General features: G+C 50.5%; 1 protein-coding gene across 2 annotated transcripts in view; it reads right to left on the bottom strand.

Moving 5' to 3' along the window:
• The window catches only part of Sh3bp4 (SH3 domain binding protein 4), an 80,677-nt gene that overhangs the window by 5,066 nt on the left and 56,029 nt on the right, over positions 1-19,582 (bottom strand). The window contains exons 1-3 of one of the 2 annotated variants that reach the window (XM_021166160.2): positions 17,703-17,778; positions 13,859-14,103; positions 5,750-8,106 (exon numbers count right to left, since the gene is read on the bottom strand). In XM_021166160.2, the coding sequence (XP_021021819.1) occupies positions 5,750-8,106; positions 13,859-13,976 (2,475 nt within the window). In that variant the 5' untranslated portion in view covers positions 13,977-14,103; positions 17,703-17,778. Of the gene's footprint in view, positions 1-5,749; positions 8,107-13,858; positions 14,104-17,702; positions 17,779-19,582 lie in introns of those variants that run through there. The other variant, XM_029480361.1, reaches the window with a different exon arrangement.

Raw genomic sequence — 19,582 nt, 5'->3', positions numbered from 1 at the left:
TGGGTGGGGGACTGGGGGGGGGAGTGTATTGGGGACTTTTTGGATAGCATTGGAAATGTAATTGAGGAAAATACCTAATTAAAAAAAAAAAGAGTTAGGTTTAAGCTTTGTTTGATGGGCTGTGAGTTTAGGGATAGACTGGGGCAGGAAAGGTCACCTCAGCTCTATGTGTCATCCTGGGAGAGGATGCAAATGAAGAGGGCTTGACAATAAGTCACTTAATCACATCAAACAAGCTGTGGTGTCTATGCACTTGGGTGCCTGGCTCTGGAGGTGGCCTTATGTCCTAGGTGACAGAGTGCGTCAAAATCACCTGCTTCGATTCAAGTCAACTCTTGGCAGGAGCCAGTAAACCCGCTCTCTCCCCTGGGGCTCTGGGCACAGAATACAAAGGTCCTGAGAAATTTAGGCCATTGGTTAGGAGAGCACATGGCCAGGTCCAGGGTAGCTAAGGCTCCATTTCTGGGAGTAGCCGTTAGTGACTAGGCTAGTGCTTTTGACATCAGCAATGAGGGCATCTCACCTCTCCTGCACTCGACTGAACTCTTCTCACTCCACTTTTTCTGAGCCCAGCACTAGCTCTGCCTGTTACCAGCTGCTCATACCACCCAGTGTGTTTGAGTGCATCCTCCAAACAGGTGAGCTTTGGATACACGTTAAGTACTAGCAATGGGAAGTGTGCCTCAGAATTCCAGCTCTGGGGAATCCTACCGATCCCACGGCTCACTCAAGTATACAAAGGCATGCTGGAAAATACCAAAGGAAATAAAACACAATACTCATTTCAGATAGAATTTTGCTAATATGAGCGAAGGGGCAGATTGAAATTGTGGCTTGTAGGCCACATGGTTTCTGTCCCAGCATTCCACGGGGCAGAAAGATGTTGCCTGACAGCAGCTCTTCTAGTTTTATTTCTGTTGCTGTAAGAAACATCTTAAAGCAACATGGGAGGAAGGGGTTATCTGACTTACATTTTCAGGTTATAGTTCATCACTGAGGGGCAGTCAAGGCAGGGATTCATCTGGCCAGTCATATCATACTCACAGTCAAGAGCAGAGAGAAACAAATACACCCATCCTGTCTGCTTCTTGCTTTCAGTTTTATACAGTTTCAGGGCCCCATGCCTAGGGAATGGCACTGCCCACAGTGGGCTTGGTCTTCATACATCAATCATCAATCAAGACAATTCCCCATAGACATGACCACAGGACAACCTGACCTAAATAATTCTTCAATTGAAACTCTTTTTGCAAGCAATTTTAGGTTGTGATAAGGTGACTTTAAAATTCATCACAAGTTGAACTGCAGACAGCTGGGAGGTCAAGGGACACGCTGCATCTCTGTAAGATATTATGTACAGTAACAGTTGGGCACAGGCTATGTGGATGCTAACTTGTTCTACAAGCTCTTAGGAAAATAGGTAAGCTAGTACTTGGGCTCGTGTTAGTGTGTTTGCTCCTGAGATGCTCCAGTCTGGATGGAAAAGCTCTCCTGCATGATACAAGATGGACCTACGTCTTCACCCAGTTAACTATACAGCCAGCAGCTTAGTTTCTGTGACCTCCTGGTCTGCAGGATAAGGTGGGTTTTCCTTCATGATCCATCCTGAGTCTCTTTGCCACTTCTGTTCTCTTGATAGCCACCCTCCTTGGTATCCTGGGCAGCTCGATCATCTTCCCTGCTGGAGACTACTGCCTTCTTGATTTGTGCCTTACAGTCTCACCCCTTCCTTCTCAGACACATTCCTGCAAAGGGCCCACTGTAGCCCTTTTTCAATATGTCCCCATGCTGTGATTCAATGGACTACTGGAGACTTGTCCTTAGCGGTAGCTCCAGGATCAGGTTGGGGAGGGGGTGGGGGAGGGTTTAATGATATCACCATGGGTTGTTCTACTTAAATTTCTTTCCCTCTAATTTCCAGCCAACATTTTCTCCTTCCCACCGCCCCCCCCCCCCCCCCCAAAAAAAAAAACCAACAGAGACCACAGGGCCTATTCAAGATGGTGTCCTTAAAATAGAAAACATTGTTTTACACCAAAGGCATGCTGCCTGGGACTAGAGAGATAGCTTAGTTGGCGACACCATTTGCTGCTCTGTCATGAAGACCAGAGTTCAGATCTCAACACATACATCAGGTAGCTCACAAATATCTGTCACTCCAGTGCCAATGGATCTGATGTTCCCCTTTGGCCTCCAAGGGTACATGTTTATACAGACAGACAGACAGACAGACAGACACACACACACACACACACACACACACGCACGCATGCTCGCGCATGCACACACACACACACACATACTCAGAGACATATGTACATACATACATACAAAATAAAAACTAAATATGTATTTTTAAGTGTATTGGTGTATTGCCTTAAACTAAAAAGCATATTACTGGATACAACCCATCACAGTCCCTCAAGAGTTGGTTCTTTGGGAGTCCTGCCTATGACCCTTTTTGCCTCAGGCCACTTCAAACTTGTGCTGGCAAGATGATGTAACTCAGATCTACAAGGTGCACACACGCCTGCAGTCAGACTATTTTCTTCCCTCAGTGTATTCACAGAATATACACACACGAGCATGTGTTCCCACTGGCTTCCAAACACACTCAGAAAACCCTCTTCCCAAGGCCCACACAGTACAACCGAAGATGCACCAGGATTCCAACACCTAAAGACCAGAACATTTTGCAGTTTTCCCCTTCAGGAAACAACCCCAGACCCCCCAACTTCAGGCTACAGAACCAAGTCTCCTTCCCCTGCCATGGTCTGGGCAGTAACTTCAGGGATGGGGCTTCTCAGAATTTTCAAAGCATCTCCTGTCACTCTCAGCCAGCTGACTCCAAAGTGACACTGGCTATATATGTACCCAACAGTGTTCCCTGGAAAGAGCCTGTGACTTAGAATTATAACACACAGGCTTCCCAGAGGGTCTTGAACTTCAATGGTCATCAAAACCACCAGTGCCTCCCATCAAATATGCCAAGGTACCAGAGAGCAGGCAGCCCCAGAAAAGTCAACTGTGGAACACCCACCACAAATTGTAGCCATTGTCAAGGTCAATGGAGGCCTTGAGTGATTTAAGTTGATAGCTCTTGCTACACACAGGGCGTGAATTACAGAAGAGAAAGGAAGCACGGTGGGACCCGAAAGAACACAGAAGGCTCAGATGCCTCTTAGCTGAAGCCACTACTCACGCAGTCACTCCCTCCCTTTCTCTCCCTCCCTCCCTCTTCATGGATTTTCTCTGTGCCTATTCTCCATAGAGTTCAGGTCTAATGGAGGGCAGCAATGAGAAACAAATACACAGCCATCTTGACTTGAGCAAGCACTATGAAGACCCAGGAACACAAGCTTGCTCCATCAGGGGCTAGAAGGGACATTGGAATGGACATCCGAGAGAATTCATCATCAGGAGCTCCAGGCAAGGACGACACCAGCTTCTGGAGCTCCCAGAAAGAGGACAGCTGCTGCATGCAGAACACAGAGAAAAAGGCCACAGGCAGAGAGAGGTATGGGCAGCCACTGGCCCGAGGTGCAGGGGAGGAGCCTGGTGGCCATGGTGAGGAGCCTCTGGCCCCTAGTGAGACCATGTATGTACTTCCACTATGTACAGTGGATACCTCAAACCTTCAACTTCCTACTTACTCTAGCTATAGCTGCCAAAGCAGAGGTGCTGGTGATGCTAAGGCAGTTTACAAGAAGAGGGCACTGGCCTAGCTGTGACCTGCTGTCTGCAGCCAGGTCTATAGAAAACCTGACTGACCCTCCGTCATGAATCCATGAGGAAACAAGCAGGCAAACGAGGTTGGGGTTAGCCAGCAGTGAGTGTTTGACGTTTGGCCAGCTATTAAAATTTCACTGCTTGGGAGGCAATGCCCAAGATAGATGGGGAGAAGAAAACAGAGGAACCTGGATTCTTTATTATAAAACTGCCCTTTCCCCAGGGCCAAGTTCCAGCCAAGGCTGAGTTGCATCTACTACAGTTAGGAGGGCAAAGGGGCCTCAGTGGCGCACCCCTCCCACAGACCAAAGAGACCCAAATCCTCTCCAAACTTGCCATACCAAGTAAGAGCCAGACCATGGAAGTATTAAGGAAATGGGCATAGAGCCCCCATTCCTGAAGTCTGCCCACAGAGGAAGAAACTGGGTCTCTTCCAGGGAAATTTCTTCAGCTGTGGGAGGGACAATAGGTGCTGCTTACGTTCCATGGAAGCACCTATTCTGCTGGCAATGAAGGATGCTCCCAGGGAATACATGAACACATGCTACTGCCCTGGGGAGCTCCAGCCACCCAAGGCGGCCAGGGCAAGAGAGGCTCTCCACGACCTTCTGGAAATCCACTTCAGATGGCAATATAGCTGAAAGAGACCTGTTTGACCCCTGTAGGAAATCTACATGCAAAGACCATGGCTGTCCCCATTCACTTCTGGCTTCTTTCCCAGTGAAACTGCTGCCACCAAGATCCTCTGGGACCTAACTGTCAAGGGCCCCTCCTAACCACAATCCACACTGCCTTCCTGGGGATCAGGCTTGTTTGTCCCATGTTACCACGGGCCATATTCAAAGGGTCACATGCCCTGCTCTACCTCTGAGGGTCATCAGTATTGATTCAGAGAGGCTTGATGATGTCATACAAAGGGGCAAGTGGAGAAAGGACATGGAGTAGGAGAGCGGCCCAAAAAGCTGGGGACAGTGGAAGCAGGAAGGATCAAGAGGAGCTCACCAAGTGTTTGTACTGTTAATGGTGATCGTCAGAAACATACAACAGGGGTGGGCAGCCTGTGGGAAAAAACAGGGCTGTTCCACTATCTTATGCTCCAAAGCCCAGGTTGCTGCAAGACCTGGGAAGGTCTCTGACAACATCCCTAGCCAGCCTGAGGTCAGTGTGTCTCAGTCAGAATCTCTCCTTTCTAAAGCATTCCTTAGAATGCCAATTTGTTTTATACCAGCCAAGAGTCTGGCCCCCATGGACTCAAATGAGCAAGAAGACATCCCAGTAGAGACAGATGTTGTAGGCACCAGGCAACATAAGGCCAGAACTCACATTGAAGTGAGGCCAGACGTTGGGGCAAAAAGGCTTTAACTACTATGTCTGCTGGGGACCTAATGATACAAGAGATACCCTTCAAAGACCCAGGTAGAAGCCTCTGGATCATGCCCTTTTCCCATGGTGTCCGACTTTGCTTTTTATTGCTGTGATAATCATTGTGACCAAAAGGAACCCAGGGTTGAAGAAAAGATGTATGTGGCTGACACATCCTGATCTCAGTGGATCTCCAAAGAAAGCCAGGGCAGGAACTCAAGCAGGAGCAGAGTATGAACCATGGAGCTTATGGGCTCGCTGCCCAGGGCTCTCTCAGTCTGCTTTTCTATACAAGCCAGGATGAGCAGACAGGGACAGCACACCCCACGGTGGGCTGGGCCGGGCCCTCCCACATCATTCATTAAGAAAATGCTCCACAGACTTGCCCTTAAGTCAATCTGATGGGGGCAATTTCTTAATGTAGGTTCCCAGTTTACAGAGACTCTCTAGTTTGTGTCAAGTTGTCAAAAACTAACCAGTGGATTCAAGACCACAGGAAACCATAGAGGATTGGAACTGTAACAGAAGAGAGAAGAGACACCTTTCTTTGGGTCCCGTGACACTTCCAACAGCGTCCCCGTGACTCAGCCCAGTGTGACCCATGCCTGTCTACCTCAGGAAGCTCATCCGAGTTTTGGACACCTGCCCTAGCACTCACCATCACCAGCTCCTTCTGGAAGGACTTCCGGTCCTTGTTGTCAGGGTTGTTACAGTCTTCCTTGAGCTTTTCCAGAACGGAAGCCACCCGTTCCGGCTCGCTGTCCAGCTCTGCCCGGCAGAAGAAGGTGAGCGGCAGGTTGCCGTAACCCAGGGCATCAGCAAAGGCCCGCCAGCTGCTGATGTTCTCCATGAGTAAGGTCCGCACAGAGGCATAGATGTAGGTGAGGAACTTGCAGGGCCGCAGGATCTGCTCCAGCAGCACTGAGGTGCTCAGCTCGGGCCCCGAGAACAGGCTGGGCCGGGCCTTGCCGACGACCAGCACATTCTTGGTGTGCACCAGGCCCACCTTGCCCTGGTAGTAGCCAATGTACCACTCCTTAGTCCACAGCTGTCCCTTGAGCCGGATGCGCTCCTCGCTGAGCAGAGCCACGACGTCCCCCTTCTTGTACTCTAGCAGGTAGTGACTCTTGTTCTGCCGCACCACTGTCTTTAGAAGCTTGCCAAACTTGAGGCTAGACACGGGGCGGTCCTGAAACGTCGGATACTTGGTTGTAACGACAAAAGGGGACAAGATGATCTTCCCAACCTCGTTCTTCTTAAGAAACCTCCTCTGCCCGGACGGTTTAATGGCGCTTTTAGGGGGCGGCTGCGGAGTCTGGACACAAAACTGCGTGAGGATCGTGTCCTGATCATCCTTGACCTGGACCCTCAGGGTGAAGTCGGACAGCTCGTTGGGGTTCTGGGAGATGACGGAGAAGATCAGACGGCTCACCTTGCCCAGCTTCATCTGAAACCCTCTCACTACTCGGGCTTGCTCGTTGGCCTTGACCTCATAGTTAGTCATATTGGAAAACATGCACACTCTCAGATCCTGGGGCCTGGACAGAACGAACTGATGTTTGCCCCACAGCTGGAGGGCCACGGGGGCAGGACTGGGAGCCTGCCGAGTCACCTCACTCACCAGGAGGGTCTTGGGGGCACAATCATGTCCAAAAATGGTCACTACTGTCTTGAAGGATGGATGGATGTGCTTGGGACCATAGAGACCCACGGTGACCCTCTTATTGATGAAATCCCACACGGTGGAAGGGTAGAGGATGTTGGGGCCCTGGGCAACGATGGCTAGGTACATGCAGGGTTCCAGGTTGTCCAGCTGTACCTGTATGGTGTCCCCATAGCTGTAGGCGAGAGGGATGGGCACATAAGGCCCCTCCTTTGAGTCACTTCTCAGGCACTGCAGGACCACCGTGCTTTTGCTAAAGATGTCGCCCTTCACCTCGGCGGAGACCTTCATCTCCAAGATGATGAAGGTACTCACCTCTAGGTTACTCAGCTTCACCTCCACCACAGGGCTTACGCTGGTGGATCTGTCACTGTTAAGGTCCAGTGGAGGGTCCAGCAGGGCTTTCATGGAAATCTGCTGTGTCTCCCCAGGAGCTACATGGCCCTCTGGCACATGGATACTGATGTTGGTGTCAGGAAGCTGCACGGAGCCCCCAGAGCTATCCAGCTTGCACACAATATTTGTCTCCACTGCTTGGGTCTGGCCCCAACCTGGGCTTTGGCCGAGCAGATCCAAGTCATGGCAGGAACGGGCCAGCTTCCGGTGATTGAGCCAGGCGGTTCGGAAGTCTTCTCGGCTTTGAAACTGTTCCGGGGCAGGCGACTTCAAGCCTGTGAAGAAGCTGGACGTTGGGGGAGCATCCGATTTGGCTTGCAGGACGGAGAGTTCCGAAAGGCTGTAGGAACGCTTGCTTCTGAAGAAGGGGTTGTCCCGCTTGACAGGCTGCTCCACCTGGAGTCCATTGGTGGCTGGGAGCTCATCAAAGATGTTGCCGGTGCTGTTGGTGGTTGCCGAGCTGGACTCAGTGAAGGAAGATGTGCCCGTGTCAAACAGGAGCAAATCCACCGTACTCTTGGGGTTTAGCTCATCCGTACTGGGCTGTGCATTCCCATTCAGAAAGGGGTTCGTTCGGACTCCATTCCAGAAAGGGTTGTTACTATAGGGCCTGCCAGATTCTTTCTGGTCATCGGTCCAGCCACCCCCTAGCAGATCTAGCTCCTTGGCAACTTCTTCTGGGCTGTCTGGAAGATTGTCGATCATGCCACTGTCACTCAGGGTAGAATTCCGGTAGTTTAATGGCTGCACGTAGGAGGAAGGGATGTAGCCCATCTCGGTGGTGTTGTGAGCGTACCACCACTCCCCACCAGACGTGTCCAAGACGTAGAGGTGGTCGCCCTTGGAGAACTTCAGGGTGGTGAAGTTGTTTGGGCAATAGTCTTTGATGGCAATCACTTCCTTTGCGTTTCCAAAAGGCGTGGGGTTGTCTACGAGCAAGGCACTGGGGGAAGGCACTGCATAAGAACAAAGAGACAGTGTGAGGTTAGGCCCACAGGTACAGGAGATACTTCCAAGTTAGGGGGGGGTGGAAGAGGGTGGGATGGGCTAGAAACAGATGATGCGGTCACCAACCCGGTCAGGATAACAACAGAAACCAGCCAGGGTGAAGATCCACTTAGCCACTTTCCAAGTCAACCTTCTAAGTGAGGCAAAGGACTCAGAGGAATGAATGTTCCTTAGCCACCTTAGAAAGACAAACTACATGACAGTAGTGGACATGCTCACTTGTGCTGAGCAGCTCATTTTGATAATGTTTTTACCTAGTTTCTGACCAGGACTGTTACCATGATGAAAGAAAGGACAGATGTGAAATGCTAGAGAGCACACTGATGCCCTGGGCTAGGCAGGGGCCCAGTGATGCCCTGGGCTAGGCAGTGGCTCGCCGCACGTACAGATTGGGAATGACAAGAGTCCTCAGATTCCAGCCAGGATCACTGAGTCCTTGTTCTTCTTTGGTATGGAAGATGGAAAAGGAGAGGAACAAGTCCCTGACAAGCAGGATGAGCTAAGTTACAAAGTGCCACCCATCCCTCACCTTTCTTCACAAGTGATTTTTGAGTTTGTTTGGGAGTCTATCCCCACTCTGCCTCCTCAGACTTTCTTTGTGTCCTTGAATTAGCTCTGTAGACCAGGTTGGCCTCTTACTCAGAGATCCACCTGCCTCTGCCTCTCAAGTGCTAGGATTAAAGGCATGCACCACCACCACCTGGCTAGATTTTTATTTTTGGGTTTTTTAAATGATTATTTAAAGTATGGGGGTCCCCCTCCCCTACGCCTTGACAATCAGAGGTCTAGCCATGCATTTGTGTTACTACCCAATAACTACCTTTACTTAAACGATGCCCAAGAAACCATCACTTTCAAAACAACCCAGGGTAATGCATGGCTCGTCTCCAACACACCATGCCTGTGAATACCACAGACAACACCCAGAACAGACGAAATAAGTCATCTACACAGGGTATGTACTTGGAAAAATAATGTGTGCCAGGTCCAGGTGAGATGCTTTTCAGGGGACAGAGAAAATGCTTTCTGATGTTGAACAGACAGGGGAACCCCCACTCCACCCCACCCCCCGCAGAGCAAGTCCTGTGCCATGGCCCGATGTAGACATCGGGTCTCTGTAGCTGTTCTTTCCTTTTAAAAAGAAACTAAGTTGTTTGTCTACACATACATGCACATGGCAAGGGTGTGTGAAACAGAGGGTAACTTCCAGGACTAGATTCTCTTTTTCCACCGTGGGATCCAGGAACTGATATCAGGTCTTCAGGCTTAAGCAACAAGCACTCTTATCCACTAAGTCATCTTGCTGGCTCAAACAAAGTATCTCCTAAAGCCAACTGTGTATACAGAAACAGGCAAAAGGACACAATTCTCAGCTAAATCAACTTAACAGCTGCTTGATACAGGATGAAGTCCGTGGCCATTAGGGCTTCATCTGTCGAACTGGCTGCCCAGACACCATTACCTGCCAGGCTCCTTTTTCTTCGAAAGGAGACAACAAACTCAACTCTGTCTTCCCAGCCAAGCTTGGGAAGCAGGCAAGGAATCTCTTAGCTGGCAGAGGTGCATCCGGCTTATCTGGACCCTGGAACCTCCCCTCTCACTTTTAAAAGGATGCAAGAACGGAGAATGCCTGGGTGCTGCCGGCTCACCAGACCTGAGATGAGTCACCTTTTGGATCCCCTGTTCTCCTGATGGAGAAAAGGCATCTTTCTCAGCAGGCTGTGATGAGGCCCGAGGTTGCTCAGCTTGAAGATGGGATCATACATAAGTCATCTGAAACCCATTCACTCCCTGCTAATTTCACTTTTTCTTCACAGCACTTACTAAGGTAAGGGGGATTTCTCCTTTACCCTCAGAGTTCAGTGGAATAAACAAACCAAGATCAAATTGAAGAGAAGGTTAAAAAAATTCCTTAGTGTGCAAAAGAGGGAGTCAAGGGACTAGCATTCTCTGCCTTTCTAAAGGGAAGGGGGAACACGGAGGCAGAAACGTTTGGGGAAAATACTGCACGACTTTAAGGGGAAATCACATTTCTGGAAACATTGCCATACACTGCCACGCTCTCTTTCAGATGGAAGCCGAAGCCAAGGAGGTTGACAAAGTCTTTTCAAGTGTGTGAGTTTGCAATGTAAACCAGGGAAGGGAGGAGGCAGTTTGCCTGGGTCTGGAGTTCTAGCAGAAGGAATCTCTCCTTGTATCTACACCACCGCCCCACCCCACCCCGATCACCACACTGCAGACTTGATGAGATGTAGCAATCACCAGCTCACAAAAGCGCCTGGAGTTCTGGAGTCCTTGGGAAGGTAAGCAGCATTGGGTGCAGAGTCCCAGGAGGCACCCTCCTTGTACCTCAGGCAAATGTGGCCCCAGACATGGGTCACACAGCTCTGCTACTGAACATTTACCTCTCACCTTGCTGTCCTGTCCTTTTCCTGAGACTCCTCACACATCAAACCTGCCTAGAAACTTTCAAGGTTAGGCTCCAATTAGGGCATCTTCACTTCCCTCTAAAGGTTCCCATGTCTTGCTAGCATACATGTGAATGTCTGTATGCATTACGTTTGTCAGTCTCTTTGTTAAAGAGACCATATCTGAAAGGGTGGGAGTCTTCATCTCTCTGAAGGATGTAAGCTCCAAGAGATCCCGGCACACAGTAGGTGGGCAGGGAATATCCATGAGCTGACAGTCACATGTTAGGACCAGAATGTTTGAGTCATGGTGCTGGCAGACAAGCAAGTCAGAATTCTCCTGATTCTCTGCCACCAAGTCACAGCAGTGACAAACTGTATTAGTTCCCTTTTCCTATTGCTGTGACAAAATACCTGGCCAGGGCAAGGACTCCCAGAAAGGCTTAGTTTTGGCTCATGTTTGAGAGTACCATGGTTAGCAGGGTGTGAGGCAGCTGGTCCGCAATTAGGAAGCAGGGAGCAATGAATGCTGGCACTCAGCTGCCTTCCTCATTTTCTCCTTTTCTATCTAGTCCATGGGATGGAGCCGCCCACATTGAGGCTGGGTCTTCAGCCTAATTAACCTTAGTTATTAACTCAGCCTAGGAACTCCCTCACTGGCTAAATTTGTCTCTTAGATCATTTTCAATTCCGTCAAGCTGAAAATAGGAGACATCATACAGATCCTGCCCCTGAAAGGTTGGGAGGAAATAAAGAGCCCAAAGGGACAGTCCAGCTTCCTCTCTGGAGTGTGCTAATGTGAGCGGCAGCACAGGTAACAGTCAAGGGGCAGGGGAACCCGAGGGAAGCTCAGACAGTCCACGAGAAGATGTGAAATCAGCTGAAGAGGGACCTGATGACTGACAACCCTAGAGGGCCAAGTAGGGAGATGCGGCTGCACGAGGAGGGTGCGAGCCGTGGGAAAGGCAGAGGATGCATTACCCCTAAGCAAGGCCTGTCTGCTCCCATCTCTCTTAACTTCCGGCTCTGTCACTTCTCCATGAGATGTGGGGCCGGGCTCCTCTGGAATAAGCATCTTAATCTCTCACATCTGACGAAGATCAGAGACTTGGGAAGGGTAGGTGAGGCTGTGGGCCTTCCTCCTGGCTTGTCTGGGAGGAATTCTTTCTTTGGTATGGCAAGAAGGGGTAGAGACTGGAGGGCTGATCACACGGTGTTTCTGAGGCCTTCAACCTCAGCCTCAAGAGACTCTGTAGGAAACGTGGGAATAGGAAAGCGACTTGGGCAGGACTGGAGGTCCCAGAAGCGCTTCTCTCCCACACTGTGTGGCCGGTCGTGCCCTCTAGTAACAGGACACATTTTCTTCCCTGATGCACATACGAGAAATAAAAGACAAAACAAAACAAACAAACCCCACAGGTGAAAATTAAATAGCGCACGGCAGCCATTAAGACCTTGTCAGAATCCCTCCAAAGTTATATCCTGTTGTGTTCTCTTCCAGTAATTAATTCTCTTACAGCCAAGGTTTTCAAAATTAAAAAAAGAAACAAAAGTCAAAACACCAAAGCATGCTTTGTACACAGTCTGAAATACATCAATACAAATTATCGTCTTCGCTTCACCAGACTCAAGAGTAAGGATGGTTTTTACTTAAAATTCTGAGCACTCTCCCTCTAGGGCACAGGAGAATACATCTCACTCAGAGATCTGTCTCTCCCATCCCTGGGGGAATGACCATGGTGGACCGTGTCCTTCATTCCCTTTTGGAGGACATCTACGCATCATCTCCATCAATGGCCGACAACACGTGGGAACAGGAGGACACGGGGACAGAGATTTTATTCCTCCAAATCCTCATCGAATCCCATCTTAATGAGATATGGGGCGAACGGCCTAGATCGGTCGTTTTATAATACATAAAACCTCCCTGGATGTTTTGCAACTTTGGGGTCCTGAATAACACGTTTTCTATCCCCTGACATAAGTGTTTCGTAGGCAAAACATGTATGAGGGAAGACACTGTCCGCAGCAGGTGCTGTGGCAGGAGCTGCTTGCCTTTTGATGCGCACACCAGGTAAATGGAAGTGACACAGCCAGGAGGGACAGGCCAGCATGGAGTTCGAGGGATCTCCCGTGCAGACCAAGGCTCTTCAGTCCTGAGCAACTCAGACTCTCAGACGCCCTCCCTGCAGTACAGTGGCTCTGCACACTTGGTCAAGGCTGTTTGCTTTTGGATCACTGCTGTTATCTTTAAATACTCTGCTCTCTCCTCTATGTTTTGAGCAAAAACCTTCCGTGTTCCACTCACCTTTGCTAGCCCCTCTCCCGCCCTGCCCCCTAAAGCTTGAAGTAAGAACACGTTGCCCATTACCCAACTGCTAAAAAAAAAAAATAAAAAAAAAACCTCTAAAAACAAATGTTCTATTATTTATAGCAACACCCACTAACTCTGTTGCTATAACACCTTCCAGTTTGTTCTCCTTCTTTCAAAGAACACTTGCAGTGGGGCTCAATACTGCACGCCTATGCCAGGGCAGAGGAACAGGAAACCAGTGCAAAGCCTCGGGGGCCGTGGCTTCAGTCCAGGATCACTTAGTGCTGAGTTTGCCAAGGGAGAAGGAACAGAGATAAAGTTCTGAGTGTTCAGTGTGAGAAAGAAGACAAGGAGTGACTTCAGAGTGAGCCGTCAATGTTATCTGGCCCTCTTCAAGGAGGACGTGTGTGTGTGTGTGTGTGTGTGTGTGTGTGTGTGTGTGTGTGTATCAGTAATAAACTGTTGATGCTGTAGGAAGGCTAAGTACAGTAACAAGGGACCAGGATGCTACCAATACATCCCAAGGAACAAGCCAATATGTGGTGCAGCAAGGTCAAAGTAGACTTTTGGGAATCAAATGACACCTCGGGTGGGATCCAAGCGTGTAGCTGAAAGGTTTGCCCAACAGCCCAATTCTGAAAGCCGGCTAGCCAGACTGGTACACTCCATAATAAGTTCCAGGTTCAGGAGGATCCTGCCTCAAACACCAAGGCGGGTGGCATCTGTGTGACATCTGGCCTCCAAGTGAACTTGCATCCACGTGTGCCCCAACCCATGTGCATTTCTGCACACATAAGTTAGTAAGAGCATGCGTGCGCACACAACCTCCCTACACATCCAGAGATAAATGGCACTGTTTTCAGGGAGGAATGAATAGCAGGAAGGTTAGAGAGCTGACGGTAAAACTGGCTGCCTGTAAATCCATGAGCCATCAATATCCCCATATCCCCCTCAGGCAGGGGTTGGCTAGGAACTTACCTTTGACATCATTAAAGCTTGTCTCTGAGAAGCCCTCACTCAGGTCGATCAGAGTCCCCTCCGACTTGCACCGAGGGAGGCCGCTGGCGTTGGCTGCCCGGATACGCTGGGCTGCCATGGTGAGCCTCTTGGGTGAGTGAGGTACTATGGTCTCATGTCTCCTCCCCTAGTTCCAGCAGGGACAGCAGCTGCTGTCTCATAAAGTCACGCTGCACGGCAGGGTCAACTTGGCAGTGTGCTTCTTCCTGAAGGGAGAGGAGAAATAATTTCCTCTGAACAAGTGAAGCATGGCTTCGAGGGTAATCTTATGGGAGGAGGGAGTCCTGTTTCTTCCAGACCATTCCAGTGAAGAGAGACCCAATTCATTGCGCTGGCCCGGGAGCAGAAGCGGCAAGCTGCACAGACCCTGTGCCCAGTGGGCACGTAGAGATGCTCTTCCTAGGGCACAATGGGGTCTAGGAAATGTGTCCCAGCACCTGGATGGCCATTCAGTGCAGTCAAAGAGGGCAGCCTCAGACTGTGCAGTACATTGCCACTTCCAGGACTCAGGAAGAAAACAGCCTCTGTCTGTCCAGAGTGGCGGGTCCTGTTGGAGGAGTGGCCGTGGGAGGCTTGGCACAAGGAACAGAGAGCCAGTGACACCATTTGCTCTTGAAGCCTTGCCATGGTGGCTTGGGGGTGGGGGTAGGGGTGGGAGGCTGCTCCCTGCCTGTGTGTACCCCCAGTCCCCACTAGAACCGAATGGACATCATACGCACAGTCCTTGGGGGCTACCAGGTTTATGACGTGCAGCTAATTAATACATGTGAAATTGGGCACACTATCAAACTGCTATTCCTAGGCTGCTGGTGGACATAAGTATGAGTATGGTTGGTTCTTAGTAGGATGAGGTAGACCAGGCTTAAGCATTTGTGGCGGGGTCTTTCGTTGGCTTGGAGCAGACCCTAAACCAGGACTGATGACGGGCAAGAAATAGCAGCAAGAGCGGATTTCAACGGGTGAAATTTGCAGCTTCTCTACCAGAAACCAATGCATACCTTCTCAGCCTCAAACAATGGGGCGCTCAATACTCCACCTAGAACATGGCTGGAAATGGGGCCTCTGACGCAGGTGTGGCACCGTCACACAGCTCTCTATGACAAAGTAAGCTCACCAGCCCCAGGCACTACATCCCCAGCTCAAAGGACCCATGTAGAGAATGTGCAGGCTCAGCACCCACCTCCTGCTGCTGCTAACAATACAAAACCTGAATCCTATCCAGCCCATTAACTACACTTGCTGTATTTCTTAAGAAATACACACGATGGAATGATACACAATGTGAGGCAAGGTCTCAATGAACACCAATTACTACTACCAAGCATCAGGGGCCAGTCTTGGCTCCAGGGACCAGTGGGCAGAGATCCAAGAAAGGCTTCCGACTTCCCGCCCACCTTAAGATTCCAGAAGATCACAGCTTGCAAGCTCTCTATGCCAGAGACTCCATGCCATTTATGGACACTTGGAAACTCATGACAGAGGAAAGAGGTTGGAGAGTAGGAGGGGGAACGTCACTTCAGGAATGGGCTGGAGCCCATACACAGCCTGGGCTGTCAACTTTCCAGCTGCACAAGTGTCCCCTGCGACGCTAAAGGCCGGGGTGTCTAAGGAGAGGCAGTAGACTGTGCTGCCAATACAGAAGGGAAGGTGAGGGCAGGAGATGCCTACTGGCTGTGGCAGCTGGTGGCAGGCTTGTCCTGAGGACACTGGTGAAGCTCAGAGCTGCTGAGAACCCGTGAGTAAGAGGAGTGTGTTTTGGTTCTTCATCTGCTCTAGGGACACGGGTGTTTACTACCTGTGCTTGCTCTCCTCTTGTGTCTAACAAGTCCTTCCATCAGAAATGAGCTGGTCATCTCTGCCATCCCAGTCCAGGCCACAAGACTGGTTTTCCGGAGGGTTAAAGAACCCGAGTCCGAATGGCACAAAGAAGGGGCACTAATGACGAGCTTCAAGGCAACCTCCTGACTTTAGAACCCTAGGGGCAGAATCTTGCCTTGGCTCCCATGTAAACAGCCTTGGATGTGCTGGGCCACAGGACACGGAGTCAGAGTAGCCTTGCCTAAAGGCACCTGAGCCTGGGACTGGAACTGGGGTGAGCCCTGGAGTGACTCGGCAAGTGAGTGAGGACCAGGGCTGCATGGGTCACAGCTCACCTTTCCCCCGAGGACTTCTGGAAGCCACTGAAGGTGTGGTGGTTTGAATGAGACACGTCTCCCATAGGCTCCAATGTTTGGTCCCCAGTTGGTGACCCTAGTTGGGGAGTTTTGAGTGGTGCAGCTTTGCTGGAAGAAGTACATCAGGAAGGGTGGGTTGTTTTTTTTTTTTTTTTTTTTGCGATTAAAAGGTCCACGCTGTTCATTCACTCCCTGCTTTTGTGCCTGCGGGTCAGTGTGTGAGCCCTCAGCTTCCTGCGTCTTCTACTAAGCTTGCTGCCATGCCTGCCTGCCTGCCTGCCAGCCATGGTGAACTCTTATCCCTCTGGAACCGTATGTCAAAATAAGTCCTCTCTTCCACATGTTACGTTGTGGTTGTGGTGCTTCATCATAACCACAGGAGAGTAACTACCACTCCTGGCTGGGAACATGATGTAGTTGAGAAAAACCCACTGTTTCCTTTGGGAATGGTTACTTCTGGTCTAGGGAAGCTGAATGCTGTTGGTCAGGTGCAGGCATAGAACACAGCACTGAGGCATCAGCTCTGCAGCCTCGCCTCCCTCCAAGTCTAGAACAGAAGAAGGCCATGGCACACAGAGGTACTGGGAGATTCCTGAGCGAGCAGCTTTATGGGGCAGGCTGGGGTGGATCCAGGTTCATCAAATCTGTGAGGCTGAGGCTCACCATCACCACAAAGGACTCAGAGGTCAGTGGAAAACACAAATGATCAATATAGAAAAGTAGAGCAGGGCCCTCTCATGACCATAAGCCCTGGGGTCAGATCCGGGCCTCAGGAGAGGACAGAGTTGTAAGAAGATGAATCACGGTTGTCTCTTACAGAGGGGACATAGCTAGTGCCCTGTACCAGGGGAGGGACAAAAGGGGTTCCTCCTACTGCAGTTACACAGTGACCAATAGGATATATAAAAAAATTGACACCTTCCAAGGAGACATTCGAGGAGGGACAGACAGGTTGCAACCTGATAGAGAAGCCAAGCTCTCAAGTGTGACCACCAGTACCCTGACATACCTTGTGTTTAAGCTGGCACCAATGCACTTGCTCATACACAGCTGGGTACCAGCTTGCTCACTCACACACACACACACACACACACACACACACACACACACACACACACACACACACACACACACCCTATTCCCCTCATGGAGTAAAGGACTTTTGTCTCATGGTATAAAAAAAAAAATCCCGAGAGCGATAGTTTTTTCTCCTCCAGTGGCAGCCGGTCCTTGAATTGGATCCTGGTACTGTCAATACCACACTGAGTGTAAACAGGGACACTAACTGCCCCATCCTTTGGGGACATTTTCTTGAAGGAAAGAGACCAGACAGTTCATCCCTCCAGACTGTCTGGGGGCTCCCTCCTGTCTCCTCATAATATAGTCCAGGCAGGTGGAACGTGAAGCCCCTCTACCAACTCCATCTTTTTGTGCCCTGCATACAGAAAGTATGGCAGCTACCGGCACCTGGAGTTGCCCTGTCCTCTGTATCCATCACCCACAAGACAGGTCCTTGTCCCCATCACCACCCAGGTGAAGACACTTATGTCCCCTTACTTGGGCCTCTCACTGGTCTGACCCTCCAACTGAGCTGACAAGACATGGACACCAACCCTCAGTCTCTCACTCACCTTGCAGAAGCAATTGATCCCAGGAAGCCTTGTGACAGCCTCGAGGCTGGCAAGAGGGCCAGGTGGCCCCGTAGCCAAGGAGCAGTCCCATTCCCTTAGAGGCTATGGCTCTCTGCTGCCTGGCTGGCCTCTTCTTCCACGCCCTCACAGTGGTGCTAAGGACTTCCTGATTCTTCCATCATCTGTCCTTGTAGGAGCCTTGTTTTCTCCAAGGTTAGGCCATCTTGTTCCCTCAAATCTCTAGGGACTATGTCCTGTCCCGAAGGAAGCAAGTCAGCAGCCCAGCCCAGCCTGCCGTGCCCTCGTGTGGCTTAGTTTCACCTTCATTTCCAGCATTGTGGAGCTGCACACCCCTCCTGACTACATCTGAACCTGCTGTGTCTCAGGCCTGCCTAACAGCTGCCTTTGCATTTTCCATTCAGTGCCCAAGTAAAAACCAGGATGGCTTTACCTGGGCTTCCAGGAAGCCCTGCTTCTCTGCATCCCCCCTCCCTCCTGGCTCCACCCACTTCCCCCGGGGCTCTGCAAGTTCTAGGTGACTCATAGGCACTAGCTCTCATCAGACCAACTCAGTCAACCAGTGTCCCCAGGGCTCTCATCCAAGTTCACCCCGTTCCTCACTGTTTATTGATCTTTGGGCCCTTCAAGGCTCAGAGAGATGGCCAGGCTCCCATTCACATCCACCAAACAGCCAGAGGACCCTCCCCCATCCCCTTAAGTTACACACATGTACCCCTCCACTGTCAGAGAGTAACCTCCACCTGACCCTTCCCAGCACCAGCATACCACCTTAGCTCAGCTCAATTACAGTAATTGGCTCCTTCCCACCAGGCTGCCTGCATCCTGCAGTCCACACCTCAATCAGCAGTCGTAGGCTGCCAGGCCTCTCCACCCACCCACCCTTCTTTGCTCTCAGGAGTGCTAAAAGCACCTCCAGGTCCTCCCTGCGCTGCCCACCCTGCTGTCTCTTGGGTTAGTTTCCTTACAGGTCTTGCCTTCCTCCCACCTGTCTCCACAGTCTTACAAAATTCACTTCCCACAACAGGATCCCAGCACATGCTGGTTTGGAGGTCTGGAAGGTTTCCCCCAGGAATTCACTAGACTCTATCACCTACCCAACCACCCATTCACTCATCCATCCATCCATCCATCCACCTATCCATCCATCCATTCACCCACTCATTCCCATATAGCATCTGATTGGTAGAAAGAGGAACGCCTTCACCCCACACTCTTTCTGTATTTGTCTCATCACCACTAAAGTCCTGCTCTTCCTTAGCAAGACACCCCTAGAACATGAGCTCACCCAGTCTCTGTTCCCACTGTGCTGTGTAGGCTCAAAGGCAGGGAGTTAGGAATTCCTACTATACAACCATGATGATGGGTCTGAGATATTTCATAGGCACCTTGAATGATCTTTTTTTTTTTTTTTTTCCGAGACAGGGTTTCTCTGTGTAGTCGTGACTGTTCTGGAACTCACTCTGTAGCCCAGGCTGGCCTCGAACTCAGAAATCCGCCTGCCTCTGCCTCCCGAGTGCTGGGATTAAAGGCGTGCGCCACCACGCCCGGCTTTGAATGATCTTTTATGGAACCAGGAGGTTGGTGTGACTTGATGACACCCAGCACACTGAACTTGGGAAACCCACCCTGTTGATTCTCACTGACAGACTGCCTGGGTGAGCATCTCAGAAATACCCAGACATCCAGCTGAGCGAAAGAAGATTGCCACATTTCTCCAAAAGGACGATTCCACTTCTCAGTCTCCAGCCATCCTTTCTCCAGAGTGGGCTGCCTACCCTTTAGGTCACTCTCACTGACAGGGGCAGGCAATAAATAGCTCCACTCCAATGTTCCAGATGGTGCCTGGGTATGGAAGCATC

Source organism: Mus caroli, chromosome 1, assembly GCF_900094665.2.
Source record: "Mus caroli chromosome 1, CAROLI_EIJ_v1.1, whole genome shotgun sequence".
Lineage (NCBI taxonomy): Eukaryota > Metazoa > Chordata > Mammalia > Rodentia > Muridae > Mus > Mus caroli.
The sequence above is the reverse complement of the archived record's forward strand: the minus strand, read 5'-3'. Positions and strand labels throughout refer to the sequence as shown.